Raw genomic sequence first — 24,644 nt, 5'->3', positions numbered from 1 at the left:
TAGTTGTTATTATTTCTTATCGGTAGAAGGCAATGTTAATTTAGGCTTCTTCGTTTTGCTGTCTGTATAATTTTGTTTTTTATGCCAATAAAAAAAATTAGAAAAAGAAAAACCCAAGGACTCCTTCCAGCCCAATGATATGGTCAAATGAGCTGCTATTAACAGAAAAAAATGGATGGCTGTATGGCAGCCATTTCTCCATACTTCTCATGTCCACACCTTAAGGAAGGAGATGAAGAAATGGCTGTCGTACAGCCATCCGAACACAGACCTTCCAACTGCGCTACCCAAAGCAAAGCAAATGCAGCAGACCTGTCGTTTTTCTTCTCTCAACCTGGGCACCCTGCCTGCAGTTCATTGGAAAACAGCTTTTCTCTCCCTCCCTCCCTCCCTCTTCCAGGGCCGGCCCTACCCTTAGGCAGGGCAAGGCAGGGGTCTCAGGCGGCAAATGCTGGGGGACTGGCACAGTGTGCTGGAAGAGGTGGGTGCACTTTCCTGCTGCCCTCAGGGGCAGTGGAGGGCACTGAAGGATTCAGCTGCCCTAGACGTAGACCAAAGGGGCCATCCTGCCCTCCACTGCAGGCAACAAAATGCCTTGAGCTGACCCTGACGTCTTCTTTTCTTCCAATTCTCCATGCAATTAATGTCCCAGAGAGGCTGCCTACCTGGAAGTCAGCCTTCTGATCCGGCAGGCCTGCAATGTACTCTTAATAATAATAATAAAATAAAATTTTATTTATATCCCGCCCTCCCCAGCTGAAGCCGGGCTTAGAGCGGCTAACAACAATAAAAGTAACCCAGCATTCTAAAATCAATTCATTCTAAAATCACTTCAAAATCAAATTAATGGCAACCATTGGGCTAGAATTCTATGAGGATTACCAAAGGAGGGAGTCAGACTGTGCCTTGGCCAAGGGTGCCCTTTGCACATGATCAGAGGCACTGATGCATGTTACCACCACGTCAAATATTCCAGGGCTTAGCCTGAGCACCGAGGACAGACGAGATGCCAGAAGGAGCATAGAACGCATGGGCCTTGAATTTCAGTTACCCTCGTATAAAGTTAGCAATAAATGTTGGAAATGCAAAGAAAAAGAGGAAACATTTTATCATATGTGGTGGGAATGTAAAAAGGTGAAAAACTTCTGGGAGATGATACATAATGAGATGAAAAAAAATGTTGAAATATACATTTATTAAGAAACCAGAAGCATTTTTACTTGGCATTGTAGGAGAAGATATAAACAGAAAGGATTGTAAGTTGTTTTTATATGCAATGACAGCAGCAAGAATATTATTGGCACAAAAATGGAAGCAAGAAGAATTACCGACAAAAGAAGAATGGAGGATGAAATTGATGGACTATGCAGAATTGGATAAACTAACTGGAAGAATTCGAAACCTGCGGGACCAGAGATTCACAGAAGACTGGTGTAAATTTACGGACTATTTGAAAAGTAATTGTGATGACCAGATTACGTTTGTAGGTTTGCAAGAAGTTTTGTGAGGAAAATTATTTGAATTATTGCAAAAATGGTTAAAGAGGTAGATTGTGAGTTAAGATGATTAAAGGCAATAGGAATTTAAGAAATGCAGAAGAAATGATAAAAATGGTGGATCATCAGAGGTGCTGATGGAAGTCCAAAAAGACTGTATAAGATGTGAAGTTCTGTGGAATGTATAATAATTGGTATGTTGAAATGAATAAAAATGATATATGTAATAAGAATTTCAGTTCCCCTCTGTGTAATGGCGGTAGAAATAAACCCTTATTCTGCCAGTCTATCCTCAGAGAAGGAAGATTTCAGGAGAAATATCCAGGGAGAAATATCCCTGACTTCTCAGCCTCTGGTCAGAGTTGCTGCTTTTGCTGCTGCTGCTGCTGCTGCTGCTGCTGCCGCCACACAGTAGAGCCCACCCTTTATCTGCAGCCTCCAGCCGGGAGCAAGGCAAGGGGTAAGCAGCTCTGACAACCAGATGCAGATTCGCAGAGCAGGTGGAAGGACACTTTTGGCGGGGAGACTCTCCTTCAGCCGTGCAAGCATGGAGCGAGGCTGGAGACACGCCGCTGCCCTCTGGGTCCTGGTTCTCTGGGCCTCTGGCTCGTCTCACAAGGGGCTTGGAAACCTGGGCGCCAGCTTCGACAGCAAAGGTACCATGCTTGAAGATAGGGCTGGCCATCTGGGCCCTGTCAAAGTGGGGGTGGGGGCGGTCAAAGGGGATAAGAGAGCAATTGCCAAGGTGGGGAGCTGGGGGTCAAGGAGTGAAGAGAAGCTAAGAAACTGCCTGTGAATGTACTGTGCGTGCCCAACATGCAACTGGTCAGACAGAGTCTCTTTCCAGTACAGTGGTACCTCGGGTTACATACGCTTCAGGTTACACACGCTTCAGCTTACACACTCTGCTAACCCAGAAATAGTGCTTCAGGTTAAGAACTTTGCTTCGCGGTTCTCATGTAAACTTTCTCTCTCTCTTCCTGAGCTTTAAGTGCGATGAAACACTGTTCTCAGCCGCGTTGAAAGCAGAAATTTTGCAGCTTGGCAGACATTGCTCCTTTAAAGAAAAAAGGAGATCTGAGGGGTTTAACTCGTGGAGCAGGTTCTTGTAAGGCCTGGTGGATTCTTCTTGTAAATTTGAAGTCTCTCGGCTTAAAAAGAAAGAAAGAAAAAGGATCCATCCTTTAACTGTGGACACCAGTGTTGGGGTAACCTGGAAGGGGAACAGGTTGAGGCAAACCGGGGGGTGAGAATTATTGGGTCTATTTCTGTTGAAGGTAGGATGTGGCCAATTCAGAGGTCAATGAAATAAGGCACCAGTAAGACATCCCCAAAGTTTGAGGTTCTAAAGCTGCAGTATGTTTGTTTTCCTGTGGGGAAAAATATGTTTGTGGACAACCCTTTGTGCAGTCCTGGCCACACATCCCTCGCAAGTAGACCTGAGGGTTTATTAACAAAGCAGATGCAAAATTTCAGAGTGCACAATTTCCAATGTGGCAATTTTGACATCCCTGTTCCCCTCAGACAGCTGAAGTTCAGTAGTTAAAGCTCACAGGGTGAGGAAATACAGTACATTGTTGTTTCCTGACTTCACCCATGTAGTCATTAGATTTGTAAGCCCAGTAGTTAGATGTGTGGGATTTACAATGGCGGCAAATGCTCTCTTGGAAAGTTGCAGACCCATCTACCCAAATGGGAAAAGTAGAAAAATAAAATGTGAAATGCAGATTTGCTTCCATTGGGAAGATTGAAATATGTGAGCAAGAAACTACTTTGACCCTGTTGTTGTTGTTGTTGTTGTTATTTTCTGGTGGGATTCCACATCCATAACATGTGTGTTCCTACTTTGTTTAAACATCACTTGCCTAAATATTAAGATACTTGGTAATGAATGGCTGCTGTCTAGACTATAAAACACATGTGATTTAACAAGTCTGCCTGTGCATGGCTTGTTTGCCTAGGGGAGTCCGGTATAGTACATTCAGTTTACTTAAGGTCAATTTAATGCTTGTTCATTATTTTATGACTGCAGCATCTAGTGAGAACTCACCATATAAAAATGAGGTTTTTTGTATGGTTCTTATTTGACTTGTGTCAAATTAAGGAAGCTTTGATTCTACCCCAGACCCCTGTTCAGTTTTGAGCTGCAAATTGTCAAGTGCAGAAGAATCGAGTCATGTACCATTGGGTGGGGGGTCAGTCCTTCCACTTAAGACACTTTCCAATCCTATGCCTAAATCCAACAAGAGGAAATTTACCTGTTGCCTCCGTTTCTGAATGCAACTTTTCAACAAGGGAAGTGTATGAGTGCAAAGGGCATTTGCTTGCCTGGGCTTTTACATCAAAGCCCTACCCAGATAGCTCAGTCCATAGAATGTGAGACTCTTAATCTCATGGCTGCGGTTTCGAGCCCCACACTGGGCAAAAGATTCCTACATTGCAGCAGGTTGGACTAGATGACCCTTGTGGTCTCTCCTATAAATCTATAAGCTGTATTGCTGTAGGTCAAAACAACAACACCCCTCCCCACAAGGTCCAGAGGCAGATTCTAGAACCCCAAGGGTTCTAGATTCTACTGGTTTTGGAAGTTTTTCCCGATGTCGAAAATCTAAAACCTTCCAGCCAGCTGCCGCTACACCATCTCTTCAGGTAATACGGTTTCTTTTGATTTGGGCTGAACCTATTCTGTTTTTGCAGCTTTGTGCATTTTCCACATTCAGGGACACACCAATCTCTACATTCTTGGGATAAGCAAACAGCCATCCCACGTCTTGTAGTTTCAGCAGAAGCAGATTTCATTTGCTTTTGTCCTCCCATTCCTGCAGCCTCCATTTCGATAACAAAAGAAGTGCAAACCTAGTCAACAACTTAACAACTGCTGTTCTCTGTTGTTGACAGTTTCCCAAGGGAAGCTGTTTCTGTAGTGCGGAAAACTGGGGATGGAGGAATAGGAGAAATAAGGAATTGTATTAACTCTGCTTCTGTTGCTCATCTTGAATCACCCCACCCCCCCATTTTGCCCAGCCCAGCCCTTGTCTCCACGTGGCTAACTAAAAACCATTGGTCTGACCCCAATGGGTGAGGCTAAGGATTCCTGGCAGACCCATATAAAAAGTGGGTGGGTGGGAGAAACAAATGGCTGCCCCCTCCTCTTTCCTGTACTTTCTCCCGCGGCTTAGACTCTACTGGGACTGAGGGTGTGCAGCCAGCTCTTATCTCGGGGAAACAGATGCCAGAAGGAGGTAGCTGTAAGACTTCTGTGTTTGTGTGCGTAACGTAAGGAAGAGAGCTGGGTCATAAAATACATAGCTGCCGATCATGTGACTTTGCATATGACAGTTTGTACTGTTTCCCTTAAAACAACAACAACAACAATCCAACAAAATCTGGATTCTATGGCGGTAATGAAGTTGCTTTCATTACCAGAAGCCTATCTGAAGGCATTTAAAGTAAGAAGAGTAAAGACAAGAATTTCTTTGAGAGTACACAGAGTGCTGTTCCTTTGCTGCTGCTGCTGCTAATTAATTCATTTATTACTGTATTTCATGCATTTGTAAGCCCCCTTCTCTGCAAAAAGGGCACGGAATGTGGCATGCAATAAAGACAGCATGAAACGGCTGGGCAAGATTAAGAAAGGAATTAAAAATGGGATTTCTGTGCAGAAAATGCAGAAGGTTGCTGGGACCAGAATTCAGCTTCCTAAAGTTCAAATGTTCCATTATGAGCAGCATGTTGCTGTCACTAAACGGAACCTCATTTCTGTGAGCCCCAGGTGATGCTTAGCTAAAGATGGTAGGATAATATTGTACGAGAAAGTTCCCCTGCACCTCCTACCCTTTCTTGGCTGCAACTTTTGAGGGGTGGAAGAACTTGGAGCAGAACAGCAACTCGTCGTTCATCTCCTTGAACAAAAATTTTGTAGAATCACAGGAAATAGACAGAGAAAGGTGGCAGGCCAACTTGTTCTTCATCCCTCATTTGGGTCTGAGAACCTCCTCAGATTTCAATTTTTTCATTAATATTTTTTTTAATAGCCTACATCTATGTTTCATATATGAAATGTAAAAACAGTATGACAACCTGTAGTAACCCCCCCCCCCCACAAAACTCCACACTGATAAAGGAACTGTACACCCAGGAATATTGCTTAGAAACCTCCCCCCCCCCAAGTAGTTAGACATCAGATATGGATTAAATTCCACTCTCACAAAATGTATTAAGTTGCTTTTACATTTTAAAGCTGTTTTAAGAAGTTTTATGGGGAGGCGACCCACAAAATGGAAGAAACAAACAAAACGAAATCAATGGTCACCACGGGATCCTACAGAATTTCAATTTTAAAAGCAAACAAGGTTCTAGTCCTTTAGGTCAGGGATGGGCGCTCCCTTTGCACTTTGGAGGCTTCACGTTGCTATCACTGAAGCCAAGAAGCCTGCATTCGCTCCATAGGACGCACACACATTTCCCCTTAATTTTTGGAGGGGAAAAAGTGTGTCCTATAGAGCGAAAAATACGGTATGTTTTTATATATGTTTGAAGACACCCAGAGTAGCTGGGGCAACCCAGTCAGATGGATGGGATGTTGTTGTTGTTGTTGAATAGGACGTCCCTATTTTCTTTGGAGAAATGTTAGAGGGTATTTGGTAACGTTATGCCTGTCTGTCTGCTTTGCACCTAGCTGCGTATCTGTTGACGGAGGACCGTTCGGACCTCAAGTGTTTCACCCAGCAGCTGGAAGACCTGGCCTGCTTCTGGGAGACATTTGTACCCCCGAAGGAGCAAAACAACCAGAGCGTGTACAGCTTTGGATACAAATATGAGTAAGTGTGTGTATAAGCCGCACCAGAGCCAGCCAGTCTCAGAGGCTCAGCCTGATCTAGTCTACAGATCCTCTAAGAGCCTGAGGATGTTATGGGGGTTTCACCTAAGACTTTCTGCATTGTTTTCATTTTATGTTATATTTATATAGTGCCTTACCTCTTAGGCACTCAAAGCAGCAGCGTATATAGAATCATAGAGAGTTGGAAGGGACCCCAGGGTCATCTAGTCCAACCCCCTACAATGCAGGGATCTCAGCTAAAGCATCCGTGACAGACAGCCGTCCAACCAACCTCTGCTTAAAAACCGCCACGGAAGGAGAGTTCACCACCTTCCATTATATTCCCTCCATGAGGGCTACCATTCCAGTCCGACACAATCATTAGTAACAAATAGTTCCAACATATGAGAGTATGCAGAATTAACTACACAATATATTTCAGGGACATTCAGGCTTAACATATTTTATCTTATTAAAATTTATCCTTATTAATTATTATGAAAAATATATAAAAAAGGAGAAGCTAGTATTACAGTTTCGGTGCTAACAAGATGCCAAGGGAAGCTATACTTATATCGACAATCTGAAAACCTGGTCTGGTTTTTCCTTATTGTTACTGTACTATTGCAAAACCTAATACATAGCTTCTGTTTATTTTTGAAGGCTTCTTTGTTTTTTAATGCATCCGTACGCAATACAGGTTTCCTTTTTGCAATATCTCTGACCTTTCCTAAATCTAGGATGCGTTACTCCCAAATTCTTCCCTCCCACATCTCTCTTCTGTTTTGAAGGACTCCTGGGAGATGCATCAAAGTGGTGTTAGCGGATCATGCCTGTGTAAAATATATACAGAAGTGCCAAAATAGGAAAGAGTCGGGTCAGAATAAGGGTCGTACCTGTAGTATTAGTCAAATAGGTTTCTGTATCCCAAAAGTCCCAGGAGCTTGTATTTTACCCTCACATTCCTCAGATGTTAGAAAACTGATTTTTATGTTGCATAAAACAATAGATCTTGAAATGTACTAAAGGATTCTGACAGTAAGTGCTGTTTGACAGTGGAATGGACTCTCTTGGAAGCTGGTGGACTCTCGTTCCTTGGAGGTTTTTAAGCAATGGTTGGAGGGCCACCTGTTACGGATGCTTCAGTTGCGATTCCTGCTTTTCAGGGGTTTGGACTCGGGGTCCCTTCCAGCCTTTCAGTTCTACGATTCTATGATAAACATGCCTAAGATTGCTCTGTGAGTGTAACTACTCTGTGTGCAATTATCTTGATTGGGCTCCTTTGGAAACATGGGAAGTAGAAAGAGGAGGCTGAGGTGGTGGAGGAGAGAGAATGGGCGGAGAAGAAAGGGCACAGAAATAGGAGCTGCTGAAACGAGGAAGGTTGACGTTCACATATTGATTTGTGAGAGACACACTGTCTCTCTACTTCACGAAGAAATTGTATGCCTCAAAGGTAACGTGACGAGGCCATTCAAAGGATGGATGAACCAAAACAACTTTAATGCAAGTGCTTTATGGAGAAGAAAGCCAGTTCCACAGCAGGCTGCTTCTTCAAATGGAGAACAGGAACTCATGTGCCTGAGAGCTGACTTGTATGGCAGGCCAGGAGAGCCAATACAGTACAGTTCAGTATGTAAAATTTAGTCTTATGCTGACTAGCGTTGACAATGAGCTTTACAGGTCAAAACTGCCCTAAGGGACGTTGGCCTTGACCTCAAGAGCCGCCCCCCCCTAAATTCCCATCTTCTTCCTTCAACCCTACTGGGCACAATGCTTGCAACAGGAGCTGCTTCCCAAACTTTAAATAATAATACAGTATTTCCCGCCTGCTTTCATTCAGGGACGACGACTCTTTGAAATGGTGTAACTTGACTGTGGAGTACACACCCCGGAATACAACGCGATACACTTGCTTCTTTCCGAGGCAAGATGTTTCAGCCTTTTCCCCTCTTGAGATCAAGGTCTTTGATGGGCACTCCCCCAAGAGCACTCTGTACAACAGAACGATCTTTGTGGAAAAACTACGTAAGTTCCCAATGCGGGGGGGGGGGGCCTTTCAAGAAATGACCTTCAAGTCTTCCTAGAGTGGGTGAGTAGGTGGGAACCTGGAAGCAAGAAGAATGTAGATCAGGATCATAGAATCATAGATCCTGAGGATTGTCTAGTAGCTAAACCCCCTGCAATGCAGAAATATGTGTAGTGGTACCTCGCAAGACAAAATTAATTCGTTCTGCGAGTTTTTTCGCCTTGCGATTTTTTCGTCTTGCGAAGCACGGATTCCCTGGGTATTAACGGTTTTAAGAAAAAGGAAACAAACTCGCAAGACGTTTTCGTCTTGCGAAACAAGCCCATAGGGAAATTCGTCTTGCGAAGCAACTCAAAAAACGAAAAACTCTTTCGTCTTGCGAGTTTTTCGTCTTACGAGGCATTCGTCTTGCGAGGTACCACTGTAGTGGTCCCTTACGGGGATCAAACCTGCAACCGTGGCGGTAGAACTCTGGGTTATTTGCTATAGGTCAGCAAAGGTTTCTGACTCCCAGTGGATTAACGATCGCAGCAGCAAAACGATCCCTTTCCACCTGAATTAGGCGATCAAAACGAAGAAAGTGCAAGAGAAATAGACTTTTGTGCAACAGAACGGTGAGCTCAGTTCTGTAAGGAAAAGAAAACAAGTTCAGAATGTGCTCAGAGGCACCCTAACCCACACCACGCATTTAAACCAATTTAACAGCTGGGACTTCCCTCAAAGAATCCTGGGAACTATAGAATGCTAAGAGTGCTTAGAGACGTCCCACAGAGCTTCATTTCTCAAAATGCTCAACAAACTGCAGCACTTCCTCCCCACTAGTATAATCCAGGTTCCAGACTACCTGAGTCTAAGGAAGACTTGTGTTTGTGTGGGGAGGACTAGCAATGTTTTGTACTACAAGCCCCATTAGCCCCAGCCTGCTTGGCCAAAGGTCAAGGGTGATGAGAGTTGTATTATAACAACGTCTGCTGGGTACCAAGTTGGTGAAGGCTACCTTATCTATACCTTTACTACAACAGAGGCAGAAACTGGAGAGGTGAAGCTTTCTGACCTCCATTCTAAAACCTGTTCAATTCCTATATGTTTTACAGCTGTTAAAGTCACAGAAACATTGTTCAGAGTGAGTCGTAGTGGTCAGTACTTTTTTCTGGGGCTTAAGGGCGCTTAGAGTGCTTTTCTTTTAAATGTGCTTGTGCACATTTGCTCACAAGATCACACTGAATTCAATGGAGCTAACTTAGGGTTGCCATGTGTCCTCTTTTTCCAGGACACGTCCTCTTTTTCAGGGGTAAAATTTCTGCCCAGGTGGATTTTTAAAAAATTGGCCAAAATGTCTCTGGCTATATTTTCTGGATGAGACATAGACATAACTGGCGGTTGAAGATTTGCTTCTCTTCTCGTGCCCACCCCATAGTCATAGATCACAGCTTCTATACCCCTACATACAGTAGGGGTATTTAAAATGAGAGTCGTTATAGTGTGCTCTTTTTTGCTATTCAAAATATGGTAACCCTAAGCTTACTCCCAAATAAACATAGCCTGTAGTGCCCAGCCAGTAGATCAGCTGCACTCTTTGCGACCATAAACTACTTGGGGGTTTTTTTTGCGGGGGGAGGAACAGAGGCTAGCAGTGCAATCAACTGGAGGAGGCAAGATAACATGAGTTTGCACTAGATAGGAAAGAGGGAGCAGTTGATGTAGGCTTGGCCAAGCCAGTAGGCTTGGTCTTTACTGAAGATTGTCACGACAGGACTCCCACCTGCCACCAGGTGAAACAAGATGGAAGCCCCAAACAAAAGAGAACCCAAACTTTTATTAGCTGCTAATTCCCATGTTACACCCCCTCCCCACACTACATCACTAATACATCATGGTTACATCATGAAAGGGGAGGTCTGGTGGCAGTAATCTGAGCATCCTGGACCCTGCCCCATGGTTCCCCTTGCCCTCCACCAAACACCCATCAAGTGTAACAGAAGAGATATTTACATTTCCCTGTTTTCCAGCCAAGTTAATCACACCCTTTTGTCTTCATCTGGGTTTGGTATTTCTGGAATGGCTACCTGCTTGGCACTCAGGTATCAGGATGCCAGGAATTATCACTCAGGCAGAGGGGCTGCTGAGTAGCTGAGCTCACACATCTATATGAATTTCTGAAGTTTTCCCAGTGAGGCAGTACATAGGTACATTTATCAGTGGATTGTTACATTTGGTATCGTGCAGCAGAGGCCCTTTGAGTAGATAGGAAGAAACTGTGATGAAATGTTTTGTGGGAACAAATCACAAAAGTCACAAAAGCGATTGTGCTGATTTTCATAGTGGGCTGCATGTGCATGATATCTGCTGGAGGGGCAGCCCCTCCCAAACTATACATAAATTCCTGCAACAGTGTAAAAAGAAAGAAAGAAAGAAAGAAAGAAAGAAAGAAAGAAAGAAAGAAAGAAAGAAAGAAAGAAAGAAAGACCTCTGTTCTGTCGCCACTGGGCTGTGCTCACATCCTGCTCCTTTCCTCTTCCAGTTTTCCTGGATCCCCCCTCTAACCTGGCAGTGCAGCTGTTGGGGCCTCCGGGACAGCTGAATGTGAGCTGGAATCCCCCCATTCAATACATGGACAATAGCATCCGCTATGAGATGGCCATCTTCCATAAGGGTAGCATAGTCCAGCGGGTAAGTCACTTTTGTCCTTTGTTATGTTGTAAACAAAAATCTGCCTTTCCCCCCCTTATGGGGTATCCAAGAGCCCATATAGAGTCCTTACATACTGTAATGGTTCTAGGGGTTGCTCGTGCGTAAATCAGCGCCACGCTTGGCTGAGTTACCTGGGTGAACCCTTTCGGTCCAGACAGCCACTCACCCGTGGCTGTCTCAATCGCTGGCAGAATCCGTCAGTGGGCGTTTCTTGAACTTCTTCCAGCAAAGAAGCTCTTTGACGCTTAGTCTCCGCCTACTCTCCCTGCGCGGAAGCCTTCTGCGCAGGGAGGGTGTGGGCAGCGGACGACCCTTACTCTCCCCGCTGGTCCCTGGCAAGGAGTCATGGGACCGCCTCGCCGATTCCCCCATCTGCCCCCCTTCTCCACTAGTGTTACGCTGATTTTCTTCCCCAGAAGATGGGCTGCTTCTCTCCCTCCCGGTACGCTCTCCGGAATCCCTTTGGAACCCTCTCTCTCCCTCTGGCTCCGATGGCAGTTCCCTGACACATACGTTCCGTATTGGTAGGAGAGAATAACAGAGGCCAACTAGAGAATATTGAGAAGCAAAGCAGCTAGTAAGCCTGATCTTTATTGATCTGTTGCAGAGGAGGAGGAACCCAGAACAAAAGTGTGCCTGCCCTTATATAGACATTTTAAATTCCCTGCCTGGAGTCCAAGACCTCCCCCAGAAACATCATACATACATCACAAAAGGGGTGTAACTCAAGACCACCCCTCCAGATACGTCCTACCTACATCACAGAAAGGGCGGTCTACAGCAGAAATCTTGATTGCGTTGTTTACCTCCTGTCTGCCAGGTTATCTGTTAATGCTTACTTGATTGGATACCCTGAGGAACCTGGCCAGTCTTTTGTAATGATAAATACTTAGTTCCTGAGCCAGGTCACAGGCTCACACCCTATTCATATCTTAAATGTGCCCTTAAGACAGGATTTGTGAAGGAAAAGACAATGGGGAGGCTTTTCCATTTTCCTTTGACCTTGCAGAGAAAACATTTGGTCAGTTTGGGAATCAAAAACGGCTTCAGGTCGGTCTTCCTGTGCTGATTTATGTACGTGCTTGGTTGGTACACTTATGAACATCTAACATACCGTATTTTTTGCTCTATAGGACGCACCGGACCGTAGGAGGGGATTTTTTTTTTCTTGTTCTCCCCCTCTAAAACAAGGTTCATTCTGTGCGTTCAAGCAGTGGCGTAGCGTGGGTTGTCAGCACCTGGGGCAAGGCAAGTAATTTGCGCCCCCTAACCCGTGGATTTTAGCAGGGGGCAGAGAGCTGCGAGTGTGAGTGCGCCCCCCCCAGATGTTGTGCCTGGTGCCACCGGCCCCCCTGCACCCCCCACACTATGCCACTGCGTTCAAGGTGCGTTCACCCGAAGCTCCCAGAGCCCAGCGGGAGTTCCGGAGGCTTTGGGTTGCTTTTGACCTGCTCTTTGGGGCTGGTGGGGGGAAGCGCTGCTTTCCCCCACCACCAGCCCCAAAGACCAGGTCAAGGAGCAGCGCAGAGATGGTGCGCTTCCTTCCCACTGCCCCCCAAGCTTGTGGGGCTGGCAGGGGGGGAAGCACTGCTTTCCCCCATTGCCAGTCTCAAAACCAGGTCGCTGAGCAGCGCGAAGGTATATCTAAGACCTCAAAATTCCTATCACAGTTACCTGGCTTTCAAAACTCCCTCCTTCCCTCCCTCTGACCTCTGCTTTCCCCCCTTCTGCTTCCAGGTGGAGATTTCCAATGGGCAGACATATTACCTCCGGAATCTCAAAGGAGGAACCCGCTACACGTTGGCTGTGCGGGCCAAGCCAAACGGAGTCAGCTTTGATGGCTTCTGGAGTGGATGGTCGCAGACGGCGTCGGCGATGATACCCAGCGGTAAGTGGTCTTCAGGCAATTTTGGCCGCAGCCATGGTGCAGGGCCGGTTGAAAATAGTCACTTAATTAGCATGGAGCGATGCTCATAAAACCACGAGAAGCTGAGAAGCTGCTTTTAAGGAAAAATGAAACAAAAACCAAAGCAGCATTAAAATAAAATAAAATAAAATAAAATAGGGCACCTTCTGAGAACCCCACCCCAAAATCAACAAGAACAAAAGCCTCAATAACACTGGAACCAAAATCCCAAGCCTAAGGAATCCAAAACAGAGCACAATTCACTTTACATCTGTCCAGCACGTCCATTCAAAGAGAATAGGACCTCTGCAAAAAGATGGGAGAATTCTCCCGCCACTTTTCAATTCCCAACCTTGGCTTCTTCCAGAGAGCTACTTTCTGCCCAGATGGTGCATAAATCAGTGGTGCTGATGGAAGACAGGCGATTGCTGTTGCGTGTGTGTGTGTGTGTGTGTGTGTGTGTGTGTGTGTTTTAGTGTTAGATAGATCCACTGTAGATGGAAGAAAGTCCCTATTTCCCTTGCATTTCTAGAAGACAATGGCAGCCTGCAATTCTTTTTCTTTGAGGAGATATCTGATTGCCCTGGCCCAACCAATAACAAAACTCGGATATCAGTGGGGACCAAAAAACTCAGCTTGTTAAGCTTGTGGGAGTATTGTTGGGGGAGAACCAGGATCTGAAGTATCCAAAGCCATTTTGGTTCCCTAATACAACCCCGAATCAGGGAGAAATTTAGACCACTTTGGAAACTGGTCTAAATCTCTCCCGGAAATTTATGTTATAACAGTTAAAATTGTAAAAAATGAAACAGACGTAGGGTTGCCGTATTTTGAAGCGCAAAAAAGATGATGCTATTCGACTCATTTTAAATACCCTGACTATATGTAGGCTACAGAACAGGCATCCCCAACCTTTGGCCCTCCAGATGTTTTGGACTACAATTCCCATCATCCCTGACCACTGGTCCTGTTCACTAGGAATCATGGGAGTTGTAGGCCAAAACATCTGGAGGGCCGCAGGTTGGGGATGCCTGCTATAGAAGCTGTGATATATCACTGAGGGGGGCAGGAGAAGAGAAGAGGAAAGCAAGTCTTCAACCACTGGTTATGTCTATGTCTCATCCAGAAAGGATAGCCAGAAACATTTTGGCAAATATAAAAAATCCACCCAGACAGAAATTTTACCCCTGAAGAAGAGGACGTGTCCTGGAAAAAGAAGACACATGGCAACCCTATCAAGAGTGCCCGTCCAGTCTCACTTCCACCCTGCTTGTGAGAGCCTTGCAGGGCTTTGAATGGGCAATGCTGTGCGCGTGCACACACACACTCCATCAACTCGCCATAGTATTTCATAAGGTAAAGGTAAAGGGACCCCTGACCATTAAGTCCAGGCGTGACCGACTCTGGGGTTGCGGTGCTCATCTCGCTTTATTGGCCAAGGGAACCGGTGTACAGCTTCCGGGTCATGTGGCCAGCATGACGAAGCCGCTTCTGGCCAACCAGAGCAGCGCACAGAAACGCTGTTTACCTTCCCACCGGAGCAGTACCTATTTATCTACTTGAACTTGGATGTGCTTTCAAACTGCTAGGTTGGCAGGAGCAGGGACCGAGTAACGGGAGCTCATCCCGTCACGGGGATTTGAACCGCCGACCTTCTGATCGGCAAGTCCTAGGCTCTGTGGTTTAACCCACAGTGCCACTCGCATCCCAGTATTTCATAGTTAGGGTTAAATTGAAGATCATAAACTATTGGTGCTGCTTGTCATTTTGCTAGACTCTGCTTGTACTTATATTTACCCCATATTCTTAGTAAATTTGCTATGCTATCCTTGTTTAAACTGGTTTCCAATATTTCATTAATAAAACTTGTAGATTAAATTGTCTTAAGAATGGTTCAGTTTTAGCCCCAGTCATCTCTAGATTGTGTATCCATTCTTTTAGCCATTTAAAGGCATTGGCAATATAAATATAAATTGGAAATGATATGCCACCCTTTTTTCTTGTCCAGCAATACAACCTATTTAATTAATTCTTGGCTGCTTCCTGTTCCATATAAATTGCACAACTAGGCTTTGCCACATTTTAAAGTAAGATTCATTTACTCATCTTGCCAAAGCCTGAAAAATGGCATTTAATTGGGGCAAGATTATAATTTTAGCCATGTGGTCAAATCAATATGTTTAAGCTATTCCATTGTTCTGCTTTGGAACTTCTTTTCTTATATAATCTTCCCAAAATTATCTTCATAGAAATGCTTTCACTTTTTCTTAATATTATATAAATATAACACAGATTTCATACTTACTCATTGGTGATCTAATTTTGTTCTTTTTTTAAACATCACTTTGTATATGCAAATATATATTGATTATTTCTGTTTTGTCCTTGTTAATTTTAAGGCAAACAAGAAGACCAATATTGAAAAAAGAATCTTCTCCAGCTACAGATAGAATTTACAATCTCTATTATTGTTTAGGCATTGCTCTGAAGACAGTTACATACCAGCTATTTTTCTGTGTGCAGTTCCTTTGTTTTCTGCATCTATTACCACACCAATGTTTCTTATGCTTCTTAAAAGTTCCAAATGGAGAACAAATAATGAAAATGATAGGACTTATGTGTCTTTTTCCAGTACTCAGAATGAATTTGATATTTGGTCATCAACCCCTATCCTTGCAGTTGGGCTGTTATTAATAATGTTAATCAAAGTAAATATTTTTTTCTCTAAAGTAAGCTTTTAATGTTTTAAAAAAGAAAATACCGTTATGTTATCGAAAGCTTTTTCTGCATCAAAACCATTAATAAAGGCTGTGATTTTACTTTCTTTACATGCATAATTGTGTTTATATTTTTCCATACATTATCCTTCAAATATCAGTTGGATATAGACCCCGTTAATCTCCTATTCATTTCTCATCTGTTATTTTGTTCTCATTTTTGCAATCTTTCATATTTCCCATTCTTCCATCAAAATAGATATTTCTTCCAGTCTATTGCCATTTATTTCTGCATTTCCTCCTGTTTGTCTTTTGGAGTCTCTGTTTCTCACTTTTGATATACAAAATGCTTTATCTTTTTAATATCATCCATTCTCAAAACACGTTTTTCATGCTTAACAACAAAAAAACATCCCAAAGTATGGCCCTTTAATTCAGATGCTAATATAATAATAATAATAATAATAATAATAATAATAATAATAATAATAATTTATTATTTATACCCCGCCCATCTGGCTGGGCCTCCCCAGCCACTCTGGGCGGCTTCCATAAAAACCAAAAATACAGTAAAATATCACACGTTAAAAACTTCCCTGAACAGGGCTGCCTTAAGATGTCTTCTGAATGTCAGGTAGTTGTTTATTGCTTTGACATCTGCTGGAAGGGCGTTCCACAGGGTGGGCGCCACTACCGAGAAGGCCCTCTGCCTGGTTCCCTGTAGCTTTGCTTCTCGCAATGAGGGAACCTCCAGAAGGCCCTCGGCGCTGGACCTCAGCGTCCGGGCAGAATGATGGGGGAGGAGACGCTCCTTCAGGTATACTGGACCGAGGCCGTTTAGGGCTTTAAAGGTCAGCACCAACACTTTGAATTGTGCTCGGAAACATACTGGGAGCCAATGTAGGTCTTTCAAGACCGGTGTTATATGGTCTCGGCGGCCGCTCCCAGTCACCAGTCTAGCTGCCGCATATTTCACTTTCTGCTTCACAATCAATATTGCATTTTACTTTGGGCATCAAACATTGCACCTTAAACAAGAATTATAATTTACCCACCACCAGTTATTACATTCAGCTGGATAGCAACTGTGAGAGTTTTACCTAATGGCTGCTTTTGTACAATACTCCAGTGAAAAATAATTCTATTATAAATACAACAGCAGATACTACCCAGAAAGTGCAGTACTATTTCACTATAAGCTCAGCCACAGATATTGCAGCGTGTAGTTTAGCAATTTAGTACTTGCCAGTGAGAGAAATATAACTACTAAACATACCTGGGATAGCTCAGTAGACCATAAGACTCTGAATCTCACGTTTGTGGGTTCAAGCCCAATTTTTGCAAAAAAAGGAACTACATTGAAGGGGGTTGGACTAGATGACACTCATGGTCCCTTCCAACTCTATGATAATTATCTACCATGCATAATTACTGTGTTTCTATGCTCTTGACAAGTTCGTTTATTTTTCAGCCCAAAAGATAATGGCCTTTATTAGTTAACAGCTCCACAGGATTTAGTTCATTAAAAGGTCCAGTATTATTTTATTGGAAAAGTAGAACTTCAGCAATTTGGCAATACTAAGTTCAATAGTTGTTAATGCTCCTATTTCTAGTCCAGGACTAGGTAATCTTTGGCCCTCCAGTTGGTGATCTCTGTCCATTGACCATGCTGGCCGGGACTGATGAAGCTGGAATCTACCTACATCTGGAGGGCCACAGGTTCTCCACTAGCTTCCTCTTCCATCCACCTTTTTGTATTTTCTTTAAGCAGTCTATTTACTTTTTTCAGTTATTTGGTTTAATCAGTAGCAACCCTGTATGGTGGGTGTGGATTCACCCTCCCCAAACCGGTGCCACTGCAACTTACCTGGACAGACAAGACATGGTTGTGATGAGGTCAGGGCTGCATGGTTTGCTGTGTGCCCATGCAAACTCTATTGTCACCCTGCCATGCCCCAGCTCATTCAGCTACAGTGACCCTAACATCAGGAGGGTGGCTGAGTGGTTCCACCATACCACAGGGACCTAATGTTGAAAGAGCTCATTTTTCTCCACCTTCAGTCCCCAGTGTCTTCCACAAGCTACATCTGCAGCCTCTCCTTTGCTGTCTTCAAATGCCATCACCAAGCACAAACTTAACACCATTGCCGCATTGTTATGGGGGGTGGGGTGGAAGCCTCCCTCAGTTGTTGTGGTTTCTTGGCCTTCCAACTCCCGGCTGGAGCAATAGCTTACCTTGCTCACAGGTAGTTGCTGAAGGCAGGTGCAGCTCATAGTGCTTTGACAATTCTCACTCCACTACCTCTCCAGATAATATTTTCTAATCTTCATTATCTGGGCCAGGAATGGAGGGGTGGCCATAGAATGGTGGGAGACTTAGTGGTCAAGAAGAATACATGTTAGAGCGCTCAGTTGACTAGATGATGTGATGTAATGACCACAGTTGGCCTACTCAGGAGATTTCAACATGGTGTTCTGGCCTTGTATGTCCTCTGAAGTATTTAACAGTCATGATTCACTATCTACCAGGACATCTGAAAAGAACCAGGTAGTAAGCTGAAATCCAGGCAAGAGCATATCACTGGTTCATCCTACCATGTCTACTGCCAGAAGTATGTGCTTTCTCCATGTAGTGACTATGTAAAAGGAGGTTGTTTGAAGAAGACTTCGGTACCAACCAAAGGGTTTTTATGAAGTGCCTCTCGCTAGGCTAACCTGTTCTTCTGACTTGCAGAACTGGACCCCCTCATCCTGACGCTGTCTGTCGTTCTGGCGCTGATCGTTCTGCTGTTGGCTTTCCTCACCCTGATGTTTAACCGAAGGTAATGCCCAGTTCGTTTATTGTCCAACCCTCCTACCCACCAAAGGATGGGTGGCCTTCTTGAGTACCGGGACCTTGGCCATCAGGTCTGGAGGGACTGTAAGAGCATTTTCAATCGCCATCAGGAAATGCCCTAAATTGAGGAGTGGGACACCTGTGGCCCTCTCAGTGTTGCCGAACCACAATCAACACCACTGCTGACCATTGGCCAAAGTAACTGGGGCTGATGGGAGTTGAAACACCTGGAAGGCTACAGGTGCCCCATCCCTGCCCTAGTTAGTTTTCATTACTAAGGTCAGTGCTTTTTTTCTTTTAAAAATGTTTAGGGGTGCTCTCATTTTCCTACTCATATTGAAATACTGCCCCTCAATGAGGCCAAACTCAGATTCACAAAATGTTTAGGGGTATGCGTACCCCTGTGTACCCCCAGAAAAAAGCACTGACTAAGGCAGGGGTTGTCAACCTGGTCCCTACCACCTACTAGTGGGCGTTTCAGGATTCTATGTGGGCGGTAGGGGGTTCTACGGCACTAGCTGAATCCTCCTTCCATCGAGCTCTGGTAGGCGGTACAGAAACTTTACCATCAAGAAAGATGCATTAGTGAGTGGTAGGTGTAAAAAGGTTGACTACCCCTGGACTAAGGTGGTGATGGAGTGGGAATGACTTTTAACACTTGTGATTGTTATGCACACTCTTACTAAAGTCTGTTCTCGCCTATTATCTTCCACCAGATTTTTAAAGAAGAAGATCTGGCCTGCAATCCCCACCCCAGAGCGTGAATTCAAGGACCTTTTCACAATTTACAAGGGGAACTTCCAGGTATTACACTGGCTGTAGTTCCTTGTCTTCATATGACTTCTCCCTTGGCTTCCTGTATTATCCTGTTGCAAAGCCTGGGGTGCTGAGGGTCCTATGTTTCGTCAACTGTTTTGCAGTTGTTGTTTTTACAATCGATTTGTGTATACCGTATTTTTTGCTCTATAAGACGCACCTTTTCCCTCCTAAAAAGTAAGGGGAAATGTGTGTGCGTCTTATGGAGTGAATGCAGGCTGCACAGCTATCACAGAAGCCAGAACAGCAAGAGGGATTGCTGCACAGCAAACCCTCTTGCTGTTCTGGCTTCTGGGTTAGCCGCGTGAAGCCTCTTCAGGGCAGGGGGAGCGTTCTTCTCTCTGCCCTGAAGAGGCTTTGTGTTGCATTCACTGAAGCCAGAACAGCAAGAGGGTTCGCTGAGCAGCGATCCCTCTTGCTGTTCTGGCTTCTGGGATTCAGAATACAGTGGTGCCCCGCAAGACGAATGCCTCGCAAGACGAAAAACTTGCTAAACAAAAGAGTTTTCCGTCTTTTGAGGTGCTTCGCAAGACGAATTTCCCTATGGGCTTGCTTCGCAAGACGAAAACGTCTTGCGAGTTCTTGCGAGTTTTTTCCCTTCCCCCCCCTTTTCTAAGCCGCTAAGCCACTAATAGCCGCTAAGCCGCTAAGCCGCTAATAGGTGTGCTTCGCAAGACGAAAAAACCGCAAGACGAAGAGACTCGCGGAACGAATTAATTTTGTCTTGCGAGGCACTACTGTATTTTTTTTTCTTGTTTTCCTCCTCCAAAAACTAGCTGTGTCTTATGGTCTGGGTACGTCTTATATTGAGAAAAATACGGTAATTTTTATGAAATTAGTAAATAAAAGGAGTGTAAAGAAGAGAGAAATATATAGTGTCTGAAAACAGGGTTAAAGGGAGCCAGGTGTGGCCTTCCTCACCTCCCACCCCTTGATGCTGATATTCCCCCTTTCTTTGTAGCTATGGCTGGGGCGTCAGAGCACCTACCTGTGGTGGAGCCAGAACTCTCCTTACCTGGAGGAGCAGCCGTTTTTGGTGGAAATCCTGTCTGAATGCGATGTTCGCAAGGTGGATGGCCCTCCCGTTCCTCCGCTCCTTCCCCCCAAGGCACGTGGCGTGGGGGAATTCCCTCGCAACCCAGAAGTCTCCCAAGATGATTACCTGATACTGGATGAAGACTTGTTGCCGTGCTGCTTAGGAGGGGACGCTTCCCTGCTCTTGCTGGCCAGCAACAGCAGCGAGGGCACAGATCCGGCCCTCGACGCAGGAGTAGGGACACCAGACAACAGCCAGGCCTCTTCTAGCTTCGAGTACACTGTGTTTGACCCCAGCTCAAAGAGTCTGTCCCCACAACATCGCCACATCGAGCCGCAGCTCAAGAGCAGTTACCAGATGGTGTCTGACTCTGGGATCTCTGCTGACTATAGCCTGGTGGAGTCCAACGCTGGCCAGATGAGCTTATACACCAACCTCTGTGATGGAGGGCCACAGCCATTCCTGCCCTCCTACATTGTGTGCTCGTAGCAGCAGTGATCAGCAGGAGAACTGAGGCAGCGAGATGCTATCCCAGGTGCCTGGCACCTCCCACTTCCTTCCTGGTTCTAGCAAAACGCCAGGGGAAGCCAGTGGACACAGCTGTGGGGCCTCCAAACTCCAGTTGGGCCCAAGTCGCTCTTGGAGGAGGAAGAGAGGTTTGCAAAATGCACGGAAAGGTGATGAAGGACGTAAGAAGAACTCTGCTGGATCAGGCCCATCTAGACCAGCATCCTGTTCTCACAGTGGCCAACTGGATGTCTCAACAGGAAACCGTTGAGCAGAAGACGAAGCAGAACATGAGCACCACAGCACTCTCCCATCCCCTGGTTTCCAGCAACTGGTGTTCAGAAACATTTCTACCTCGCAACTGTGGAGGTAGTGCATAGCCATCCCGGCTAATAGCCCTTGATAGCCCTCTCCTCCATGAATTTGCTGGATCCCTTTTTTAAAAAGCCGTCCTATTTTGAATGAGGAAGGGGCAGGAGGCCCACGAAAGAGACTTGCTGTTCCCACAACAACCCTTTGAAGCAGTCCTTTCTAACATTAAATGTGCTGTGGCACCTTTCTTTCATTTGTACTCACCCCCAGGCAAGTGCGTTCTACAAGGCTGCGGATCGGGGACTTGGCCAAAAGCACACCTAGAGTTCTGGTGTGGGACATCAGGTTTGCAAGTAGCAGCACAGGCTTAAGGCTTGAGGTGTTTGTAGACTGAGGTGTGGACTATTGTGGGCACTTGCTTGCTAGCCAGGTAGCTAACCTTCTCCCACTCCACACACTTCTGATGAAACTCCTTCCCCTCTGACCCTGCTCTGTTCCTTTAACTACCAAGCTTTTTGGCCAGACATATTTGCCCATTATACTATGTGCCTAATTATTGCAAAAATATGTATGTCCAAATGTCAGAGTTGGAACTGGTGTCTTTTGGGAGTTGAGGGGGTACGGCATGGAAGAGTCTGCAGAATGAAGGAGTCTCATTTCTGCTACAATGCACTGTGTGGTCTTTGCTTACCTTCCTGTAAAATGGGCAGGGCTTTTTTTTCCAGCTGGAGCTCAGTCCTGGCACCTCTCAGGTGGGTGCCATTGCCATTATAAGAGAACGAGGGAGGTGTTCCCAGTGAGTCCCTGCACCTCTTTTTCTAGAAAAATAACACTGAAAATGGGGATTTACAAAACTAGGCGAACAAAATACCAATTGAAATGTTAAAAGGGGCTGTCTTTCGATTTTGGCTTGAATAAGCGCAGTAACCCAAAAACTCAAAGAGAATTGCATGGCTATTCTGCCAGCTGTGTACTGCCATAGGGCTTGCATGTGGGACAGAGAAAGGTGTGGGGACTGTACATGCCCTGTTTAGAATATTACTGTTATTTTCCTTGTGTCCGAACTATCCTTTGAAGGCACAGATCAGCATCAGGTGCTGGTGCTGGTGCTGGTGCTGGGAGGACTGTATAATATCTGAACTCTCACAGGTATGGCCACAAAGATTTTGTAATTATCCTCTTGAATTTGTGTATCAAAACAGAAACTGGATATATTTTTATATACTTTATATACTCCAAAGTGTTTTTTTAAAATAAAAATAAAAATATAAAAACAGTGTTTTTGCTCATTCTGACTCCCTTGTCCTTGTGGGAAACAAGATGATATCTTAACGTTCACCCAAATGTTTTCCCCATTCCCTTCTCTTCTTTCCTTTGTTGCCCGGAACTGCTTTCCCCATTTCACGAGCACCAAATCAGACCTCCGAGTTAGGAGGATACAGGTGTGGGGGTGTGGAGTCTCACAGCAACTGGGGTGCTCCTGAAAAAGACTCCAGCTAGCCTGGAAGGAAGGGACGCGGGTGGCGCTGTGGGTTAAACCACAGAGCCTAGGACTTGCCGATTAGAAGGTTGGTAGTTTGAATCCCCACGACGGGGTGAGCTCCCATTGCTCGGTCCTTGCTCCTGCCAACCTAGCAGTTCGAAAGTACATCAAAGTGCAAGTAGATAAATAGGCGGGAAGGTAAACGGCGTTTCCGTGCACTGCTCTGGTTCGCCAGAAGCGGCTTAGTCATGCTGGCCACATGACCCAGAAGCTGTACGCCGGCTCCCTCGGCCTATAGAGCGAGATGAGCGCTGCAACCCCAGAGTCAGCCACAACTGGACCTAATGGTCAGGGGTCCCTTTACCTTTATAGCCTGGAAGGGCTTAACAGGGTAGGGCAGGAGAAGGGAAAGGCCATTCTCCATCCCCTCTGAAAACATCCCGTTGTCCTACAGATCACTGACAGTTCCACTGATGTTAGTCAAACTCAGAATAGACTCAAGTTTCCTCAGCTCGTTGATTTCAATGGGTCTACCTCAGCACATGCCCTAGTTGGATATCACCCACTGGGTTCAATACGATTTGCTCCCATGTGTGTATAGGATTGCAACAAAAAAAAATCTGGGTTTGGGGGCTAACAACAAGCCCTGAAGCTAAATGAAGAATTTGCCAAATAACAGGAAGTTTTTGAAGAAGGTGGAGCTTCTGATCTCCCCCATTCTCCCTCTCCCGAAACCTCCCTGTACACCGTAGGTAGGATTTTTAACCTTGTGGTAAACTGTTGGGAGATGAGAGAGCAATCAGGGGCTTAGACCAGGCAGGCAGCTGCTTGTCAACACTCAAGAAAAACGTTATGCCCAACCCTTACGCCCTCTGAAAAGAGCCCACCAGCACAGCAGGCCCAGCCCTGGCCTTGCTGCTGTGATAGGGCTTATCAGAGTGCCAGCAAGCACCTCTGTAACCGTTATCAGGGACGCAGCTTGCAAAAAGTGGCAGGAGACCAACCCACCGCTTGCTGATATTGGGCAAGCTCCAGAACAGCACCAGCATAGGCCCTTGTTTCTGGGAGAGGGGAGGCCCTTTCCCCGGTTCCGCGAGATGCTTTTGGGGGGCTCATTGCAATGGTCCCCTGTGGCTCTGCTTTGGGCTGGTTCATGAGTCATGTCCAAACAGACAGCTTAAGCCCAGCTGTGGTCTGTTGCAGCTCAGGCCTCACCTTCCAATAAGGTTTCCCTGGCCACCCTAATATTTTGCCAGAACTGCCTTTAGAACCGCAGGCCCTTTGAGAAAAGAAAATGGCTTGAATCCAATGGTCTGTTGAGGAAGTGGAGCACACCGCAGGCAGCATGTTGTTTCTGGGAAAGCTATGGGGCTGCATCTGGTGAAGAGGGGTGTGAAACCTACAACAGTCCCCCTTCCTGTGTCTGTGGTTCCAGTACAATGGGACACAGGTGGCACTGTGGTCTAAACCACTGAACCTCTTGGGCTTGCTGATCAGAAGGTCGGCTTTTTGAATCCTCGTGACAGGGTGAGCTCCCATTGCTCTGTCCCAGCTCCTGCCAACCTAGCAGTTTGAAAGCATGCCAGTGCAGGTAGATAAATAGGAACCACTGCGGCGGGAAGATAAACAACGTTTCCCTGAGCTCTGGTTTCCATCAGTGTACCGTTGCGCCAGAAGCAGTTTAGTCATGCTGGCTGCATGACCCAGGAAGCTGTCTGTGGACAAATGCTGGCTCCCTCGGCCTGAAAGCGAGATGAGCACCACAACCCTATAGTCGCCTTTGTCTGGACATAACCGTCCAGGGGTCCTTTACCTTTTTACCTTTACAATGTGATGCACATGGTGGGATGCAAAACAGCTCAAGCCACCATAGGAAACACAGCAGAAATTACAGGGTACAGAATGTCCTTTCAGTTCATCATGCGCCCATTACAGAACAGGCGATCGGGACATGATGCTACATATTGCTGAGACTGTTTTCAGACTAAGCGGATAT

At 45.5% G+C, this 24,644-nt stretch overlaps 1 protein-coding gene and 1 long non-coding RNA gene across 2 annotated transcripts in view; one reads left to right on the top strand and one right to left on the bottom strand.

The window, feature by feature from the left end:
• Nucleotides 1-24,644, bottom strand: part of LOC310835419 — a 169,078-nt gene that overhangs the window by 104,699 nt on the left and 39,735 nt on the right. The gene's annotated exons all lie outside the window — the stretch shown is intronic.
• Nucleotides 1,790-22,439, top strand: EPOR (erythropoietin receptor). Its single transcript, XM_083719319.1, has 8 exons — nucleotides 1,790-2,152; nucleotides 6,175-6,316; nucleotides 8,159-8,343; nucleotides 10,866-11,014; nucleotides 12,773-12,923; nucleotides 18,393-18,480; nucleotides 19,211-19,298; nucleotides 20,272-22,439. The coding sequence occupies exons 1-8, from the start codon at nucleotides 1,978-1,980 to the stop codon at nucleotides 20,833-20,835; spliced, it is 1,542 nt and encodes a 513-aa protein (XP_083575445.1). The 5' UTR covers nucleotides 1,790-1,977; the 3' UTR covers nucleotides 20,836-22,439.

The sequence above is a fragment of the Podarcis gaigeae genome (assembly GCF_964106915.1).
Source record: "Podarcis gaigeae genome assembly, chromosome: 17".
Taxonomy (NCBI): Eukaryota; Metazoa; Chordata; class Lepidosauria; order Squamata; family Lacertidae; genus Podarcis; species Podarcis gaigeae.
Note: the sequence above shows the minus strand (reverse complement) of the source record. Positions and strands in the feature narration are given on the sequence as shown.